Below are 8310 nucleotides of genomic sequence, written 5' to 3' on the forward strand. Positions count from 1 at the left end.
AGCCCAGCTCCAGGTGGAGCTGTTGTTCACCATCTTAGCTGTAGAGGGCGCAGTGTCACTGGCCCTCCTACGTGGGATCCAAACCAGGGCACTGCTGCTCAGAGCTGGCGTCCCAAGCCAACTCTTAACCAATGCGCCACTCGGCCAGGCCATTCACTAGTCTTTAGATGTTAGTAAAATAAATTTCCCGGTTAAGCAATAAATTTCCAACTCCACTCTTAAATTAAGAGTGAGACTGAAAAGATCTGGAAACATAATTGGCAGATAATGACTGAAGGAGACAGACAGTGAGCAGAGAAAAGGGCATTTTTAATCTTTAAATGCCATTTGCTCCATTCTCAGTTCACTTACTTCCTGGACAGGGCTAAAATATATCATTGTTCCTTCTCCTTGATGTTTTATTTTTTGGGGGGTGTCTCAATTTGTTTGTTTTGCAGCTGTTACTAAGCCTTTGGTTTTTAGTAATAAGGTATTTTCTAAAGAATTGCAGGGGTTTTGCATGTGTGACACTTTCATGTATCTGTTCTCAAAATAATATCAGAGAATGTAGAACTTTCCAATACCCTGCCTTGTCAAATGTGCAGGTAATTCTATTTTCTGAATAATCCTCATAAAACTATTAAAAGATCAATTGAGAAAACATTTTACTACCGCAAAGGAACACATTTTACTTTCTAATCTTCATTTAATGTCTTCTACATGCCAGGTACTGCATTGGGCACTTTACAGCCTTCATCTCATTTAATTTTCATAATATTCAAATAAATAGGCATTTTCCAATTCAAGTGATAAAGGGAAACGAGACTCAGAGTAACTTCCTAAAGATCACTTGGTAAGTGCTCTTTAAAATTTTATAAATTTTTTTGGAAAACTGAGAAAAGGGGAAAAAAACTATGCAACCATTATTATGAACATTTTTATTATGCTTCAGTATGCTTTGTGAATTCAACTCTTTTCCATATTTCATACTATGTTTCTATTAGAGTCCCAGAAGTAGATAAAGAATTATGGATATATACATATATCTATATATGTGCATGCATATATATATATAATTGATATAGAAATGATGCATTACAGCACTGTACATACACTCGAAACCTACGTAATTTTACTAACCATTGTCACCTCAATAAATTTTAATAGAAAAAAAGGAAATATGGATAATTTTATCAAACACCATGCTTTTTCATTTTTATCATGTTTCCTCCCTAAAGCAACACCAGATGCAAGGACAAGCAACTGCCCTTCTACCACAGGGAAGAAATAATTTACCATAAAATAAAACAAGTCTTTGTGCCTTACAGAAAGCAGAGGCTTTGGAGTCAGACCAGCGATGGAATCCCAGCTCAGCCTCTAGAGCTGTGCTTTGGATAAGCCCCCAGCCTCTCTCTTGCACAGCGTCAGTTCCCTCATCTTTCAAAGGGAGGGATACTTACTCTGCAAGGGTTACTGGGAGGGTTATAGATAATGTATGTAAACCACAGTGCCTGACATGTAGAAGGCATTAAATAAATATGAAGAGTATAAGTCAAATTTCCAGTGAAAACACTGTTACAAGTGTAAATAATCAGATAAGTAGGGTAGCATTCCATTTAACAACTGACAACTATGAGGAACTTGAGTGATTTTAAACTATATTCATTTAGGAGAGGTGTATTTTTAAACAGAATACTTAGATTATAAGATCAGACATTACCCTCTATTTAAAGCCAAATCCACTATGGTGGATACACCTGAGATTTTTTTAAAGAATGTTTTAAAAAATTGACAAAAAACCCCAAAACTAAATGCTTCGCAAAAGAACACCTATATCTTTAAACATTCTCTAAATAGTATCACTTTAACCATTTTTTAAACAGCCTAAAACATCCTCAGAGGGGAAAGAGGTAAAAACTAAAACATCTTTACCAGACTATATTAATTCTTTGTTTATTGATGAGAAAATCCAATTTTAGGTTGTGAAACCTAAACAAACCTTCAAATGAAAGAACAGATTCAAGAGTCAGTTAAGTAATTAATTCGATGTTTACTGAGGACCTTTTGGACAGACACTGCTGTGTTTGAGGGAAAGAAAAATTAACTTAAAAGGGTCTGTATTCATGATGTTTAAAGTCTAGTAGCAAAGACTGGCATATAAACAATGACAATACAATGTGCTAACTTCATCTCAAAGTCACCTGGGGGAACCAGAAAAGTTCAGTTGAGGAAAAAGGTAATGTTTGAGTTAAGACTTGAAGAGAGTTCCTACTCTTCAAGTGAGAGAGAAGGGAGATACTCCAGCAGAATTCCAGCAAGTACAGAAGAGTATAGAAGATCAAGGAAGACAGGTAATTTAGTATGACTAGTACAGGGAGGAGCTGGGACTGAGATGAGGCTGGAAGAAACAAACCACTATAGAAACCCTTTTATATTTTGCAAAGTAGGTGAAAAGGTTTTCAGATTTTCATGCTTCAGATTTTCATTTTCATCTCTGGCAACACTATGAAGGATGGGTTCAAGGATGACCAGGTAGGCAGTTATTGCTATAGATTTGGGAGAGGAATAAGGGTGTGAACAGTGGGCATGATGGAAAGGGAGTTAGAATCTGATTCCTTTTTAAAAATTTTTTTGAGATAAAATACACATAATATAAAATCCACCTGTTAACTATTTTAAAGTATATAATTTACTGCTGATTCCTTTTTAAAATAATGTATCTATCCCCTGCTAGGCTCTTCTGTGAGAGAGTAAATGAATAAATACAACTTAACTAGTAGAAGTACTGTTTTTTTAAAATCTTCACTTTATTTAAAAAAGCGGTCATTGTAGAAATTCAGACAATACCAGTATATAAGGTAAAAAGTGACAGTGCTTCCCTAATGAACAATCCCAACTACCCAAAGATTGTTGCGTATCCTTACAAAGGTTTTACTATACATACATATATCTATGTCTATCTACCTATCTATCAATATATGCATATATATATATATATATACACATAGCATTTTAAAACATAAAGGACTCTAGAATATAAAACTGTGTATTGCTTTACATCTTGTTTTCTGCGTAAAAATGGCTTAGAACCCTCCTAAAAAAGCACGTCAATTTCGAGTTCCAGTGTATGAACCTGCTCACTTCACCATACCTTTAAAATTTGTACATTTTTTATTTTGCCAACCTAAAAAGTAATTCGCTTTAATTTACTAGCTTATTTTCCTTCTTATGGGATAATTAAAATATTCAGAAACAGAGAAGATGGGTTCTTTTTAAATTCAATTCAAGTTGACAAACATCTGAGATGTTTAAATGGTATTTTAAAAGTCCATGTTCAGGTACTAACTACTAAAGGGAGCACAAAACTGTACAAGAAATAGCGTTAAGACTGACTGACCTAGGGTTTTAGTCCATGTTCTGCAACAGTTAACTGGGTAAGCTGAGGACTCGGTTTTCCTCATTGACAAAACCAGAGAATATAAATAATTGCTAGTAATCTTTAAAGCTCTAAGCATATGGCTCGAAGTCACAGTGTTTCAAAACAGTGTTAAAATTCCTCTGTATGGATTACTTAATGGTGAATAAAGAATACTGTATCTCCTCCACTTGCCAAAGTCAGTAAATTCCACAAGGAGGGGTTTTAGTTTTGTTCACTTATAACTACCAAGCTCCTAGAACAGTGCTTGGCACGCATTATATTTGGTAAATTATTGAAAATGGTTTAAGAGCTTCCAGTGTGGTAAATTGCCTTGAATCAATTATTTGGACAATGTAATAAACCTGCCATAGCTTCACTCTTCAGTTTACTTCTCACATTTCTGAAGTGAAAATGCATTAAAATGCTCTTAAATGCCCTATAAGGGAGTTACTTCTACTGACAGTGAAAAGACTCAGATATTCTACACGCTGGACCTCAAGTCGTACTTCCCCCACCACCTGATGGGGCCCCATACTAAAAGTGTCGAGAAACTCGTATATGCAGAGGCCTACAGAAGCCACGTTGTCCCCTACCCGAGCTCACTCTCAGACTCTACATCCCAAGAAGTTAGTTTCTTCTCTCGTAAACCCCACAACTCCAAAAACGGCGGAATTGGAGCCACCAAAGACACATAACCGGCCGAGAAAAAGGGTCGGGAAGGAGAGAACAGACCCTCTCAAGCCCCACTCATTGGGAAAAGCCCACGTTGCTGGAAACAGCGTCCTCACCTCCTTCTTTCTTTGAGCAGAGGCGGAGGGAACCCCATAAACGAGCAGCAGCGCCACCGCCATAGTTGCAGAGACACACAAAAAACACCACCGCGCTGCCATGTTCGCTCCTCTCCCTCCCCGAAGCGAAACTTTCCTGGGGCTGGGTCTCACGGTTGGGCGTCAGAGCAGGAAAACCCCTATTCTCTCCTCATTGGTCTAGCTCAGCCCTACCGGGCGACCCCTCACATTACGTCATGGCGCTCTACTGCGAGACGCCTGCTAAAAGACAGTTCACGTCTAATTGGTCCCCGTTAGCCAATCGAAAAAGGATAATCTGGAAGTTTTTCATTGGTCCGCTAAGGATGATGACTCTCCCCTTTCATTTACGTAGAGATGTCGCCTGGCTCTTCAAACGCGCGCGTGCGCAGTTGTGAAGCTTTTCGGCTTTTTGAAATCCAAGAAGGCTTAAGGTAGATAACAACGGAATTGTTTTTACCCGAGACTCAGAAGCTTTTGAAATCCATTTCCTTCGTGTAATATCGTAGAAAAATTGGACGTAGCCACGTGATTGATAGGAAGTAACTTAGTCCCTCATGCTGCCGCCAAAGTGTTTCAAATCAAAATAATTAAAAACCGGGAAAGCAAAAATATTTAATATTACAGAGGGAGATTTTAAAAAGTAAATGAACAAGAGCTTGTTGAATATTTTCTATGTTCCAGGAACTGCTACTAATGCTGAACAGAGCAGACATTAAAGTTGTNGGTTCTTGCCATCTGCAGTGGCATGGATGGACCTGGAGGGTATTGTGCTGAGTGGAGTGTGTCAGACAGAGAAAGACAGATGCAATGTGATTTCACTTATATGTGGAATCTAAAGAACAAAACAAACAAAACAAAAAGCTCAGATAGAGAACATTTTGATAGTTGCCACATGGGAGGGGTGTTGGGGGATGGGTGAAAAGGGGGAAGGAATTCAGAAGTACAAATTGGTTGTTACAAAGTAGTCAAGGGGATGCAGGGTATAGCATAAGGAATATACCATATTTCCCCATGTATAAGACGCACCCTCTTTAAAAAAACTTGGGGTCTAAAAACTGGGTGCTTCTTATACAGTGGTTGTAGATTTTAAATGCCATAGATGGAACTGAGGATGAGGCAATATATGAAGACAGTGATTCGTCATCAGACACAGAATAGGACAAGCTAAAGGTTGGGAATTTTGACAGTGATGGAGTTGTATGAATTTTATGATGAGTAAAACTTGAGTTCAATAACTTTATGTAATACTTTTTTTCCAAATTTTGGGCCCCAAATTAAGGTGTGTCATATACATGGGAAAATACGGTAGTCAATAATATTGTAATAACTATGTATGGTGTCAGATGGGTACTAGATTTGTTGGGGTGGTAGGTGGGAGGGGGTTGGGAGTAGGGTGAAAAAGGTGAAGAGATTCAGAAGTACAAATTTGTAGTTACAAAATCATCATGGGGATGTAAAGTAAAGCACAGGGAATACAATCAATGATATAGTAATAACTATGTATAGTTCCTAGACTAGTCAGGGGGATAACTTCTGAAATTATACAAATAAATGACTAACCACTATGCTGTACACCTGAAACTAATATAATACTGAATATCAACTGTAATTGAAAAATTTTTTAAAAGGGAGAAAAAGGTGAAAAGAAATAAGAAGTTCAAATATACAGGCATAAAACAAAGAAGTCATGTGGCTGTAATGTACATTGTAGGGGATATAGTCAATGATATTGTGATAGCATTGTATGGTGTCAGTCAGATGGTTGCCGGACTTATGTCACTTCTTTAGGTATATAAATGTTGAATAACTACGGTGTGTACCTAAAACTAATATAATATTGTATGTTAGCTATATTTTATTAAAATCTTAAAAAAAAAAAAAATATATATAATGGTTACCAAGAAAGTTAACAAAGCCTTAAAGTCCTCTTCTCTTGAAACATTTTAATTAGTATGTCCACACAATAATCCCACTGACAGGAAATCAATTAATATCTCTAATCCTGTTAGTAATAATCAAGTATGATGAAAATTTTAGGACTGCAATGGATTAAAAGGGCCAAGAAAGGGCAGGGAGATAACAGTTTATTTTCATTCTACCTACTTCCATAATATTTACCTCAATTAGGTTTAGCGAAGTAGATTAAACCTTAACAACTACAAATTCTCCTACTGGAACTGAATATCTCTCATCAAAATAGCATATAGGAATCCATTATCATTTAAAACTAAAATATGATCCTGCCATTAAGATCTCTCTTAAATTTCAGAAGTAATAAAGCTAAGCATCACCAGTCTGAATTCCTCTAAAACGGACCACCCTTTCCCCCAAAATTTATTTGATTATATTGTGTTCTAGACCATCAGTGCTTAAGTCATAAAAACTCTTGATATTTTTAGCTTTCCTAATCATCCACTAGTTTTTATTTATTTTTAAAAAAATTTTATTGGGGAATTGGGGGAGGGGTACAGCGTTGGGGAATCAGGAAAGGGGAACAGACAAGTTGCTGTCCTTTTGTTCTTCAGTCTAGTTGTGGAGGATGTTGCTTCACTGGCCCATGTTTGTATTATCATTGCGCTCTTCCTGGGTGAGGCAGATCGGTTGCAGGCCCCTGGACTGCCACTCATGGTGGCTCTTGGCAGCTCACGTGCCACTCACGGTAGCTTACAGCAGCCTACTGCAGCTCTGCTGCAGCCTACNCAATGATCACAATACCAACATGGGCCAGTGAAGCAACGTCCTCCACAACTAGACTGAAGAACAAAAGGACAGCAACTTGTCTGTTCCACTTCCCCGATTCCCCAACGCTGTTCCCTCCCCCAATTCTCCAATAAAATCTTTAAAAAAACTTTTTTTAAATGATTAACACCTGTCAAATCTACATAAAAAAAGACATTAGAGGAAATCATCATTAGATTAGATGAAGCAGAGAATCGAATCAGCAATTTAGAAGATAAGGTATACACCTGAAACTAATAATAATAAAAAAAATAAAAATAAGGTAGTAGAAAACACTCAATCAGAACAGCGAAATGAATCCCAAAAGATGAGGAGAGTTTAAGGGGCCTCTGGGAGTCTATCAAGCATACTAATATTCACATCATAGGGGTACCAAAAGAGGAGAAAGCAAGGAATTGAAAACCTAATTGAAGAAACATGGGTGGCTGGGTGGCTTAGTTGGTTAGAGCGTGTGGCTCTGAACAACAAAGTTGCCGGTTCGATTCCCACATGGGATGGTGGGCTGTGCCCCCAACTACTACAGTGAAAACAGCAAGTGGACTTGGAGCTGAGCTGTGCCCTCCACAACTAAATTGAGAACGACAGCTTGACTTGGAGCTGATGGGTCCTGGAAAAAACACACAGTTCCCCAATAAAGTTAAAAAAAACTGTTTAATAAAACAAAAACAAAAATGAAAAGAAATAACCTTGGAAAACTTCCCTAGCCTGGTGATGGAAACAGATAAACAAGCCCATGAAGCAGAGTCCCAAACAAGATAAACCCAAAAAAGCCAACACAAAGACACATCATAATTAAAATGCCAAAATGTGAAAGACAAAGAGAGAACTTTAAAAGCAACAAGAGAAAAATAATTAATTACCTACAAAAGAGCTTCAGTAAGACTGTCTTCTCAACAGAAACTTTGCAAACCAGTAGGGATTGGCACGGGATATTCAAAGTGATAAAAAGCAAGGACCAACAATCAAGATTACTGGACACAGGGCCGGCCGAGTGGCACATTGGTTAAGAGTTAGCTTGGGATGCCAGAGGGCCCCGGGTCAGATCCCAGATATGAGGGCCAGTGACACTGCCCTCTACAGCTAAGATGCTGAATAACAGCTCAAGCTGGAGCTGGGCTGCCCTGAGTCGCCAGCAACTGCGTAGGCTGCAGCCCCTGCTGCAGTGGGTTGCCATAGGCTACCATGTATAGCCAGCAGCCAGCATGAGCGGCCAGCAGCCGCTGTTAGAGGCTGTCCAGAAACCAGCGACTGATCTGCCTCGCCCGGGAAGAGCGCAATGATGGTGCCAACATGGGCCAGTGAAGCAACGTCCTCCACAACTAGACTGAAGAACAAAAGGACAGCAACTTGTCTGTTCCCCTTCCC

The 8310-nt window shown here is 38.5% G+C and overlaps 1 protein-coding gene across 1 annotated transcript in view; it reads right to left on the bottom strand.

The window, feature by feature from the left end:
• Positions 1-4419, bottom strand: part of MAGT1 (magnesium transporter 1) — a 61060-nt gene extending 56641 nt beyond the window's left edge. Inside the window, exon 1 of the mRNA XM_019648142.1 lies at positions 4186-4419. Within this exon, the coding sequence (XP_019503687.1) occupies positions 4186-4287 (102 nt within the window). The 5' untranslated portion in view covers positions 4288-4419. The remainder of the gene's footprint in view (positions 1-4185) is intronic.
• Positions 4420-8310: the final 3891 nt, after the last annotated feature.

This window comes from Hipposideros armiger, unplaced genomic scaffold, assembly GCF_001890085.2.
Source record: "Hipposideros armiger isolate ML-2016 unplaced genomic scaffold, ASM189008v1 scaffold_121, whole genome shotgun sequence".
Classification (NCBI taxonomy): Eukaryota; Metazoa; Chordata; class Mammalia; order Chiroptera; family Hipposideridae; genus Hipposideros; species Hipposideros armiger.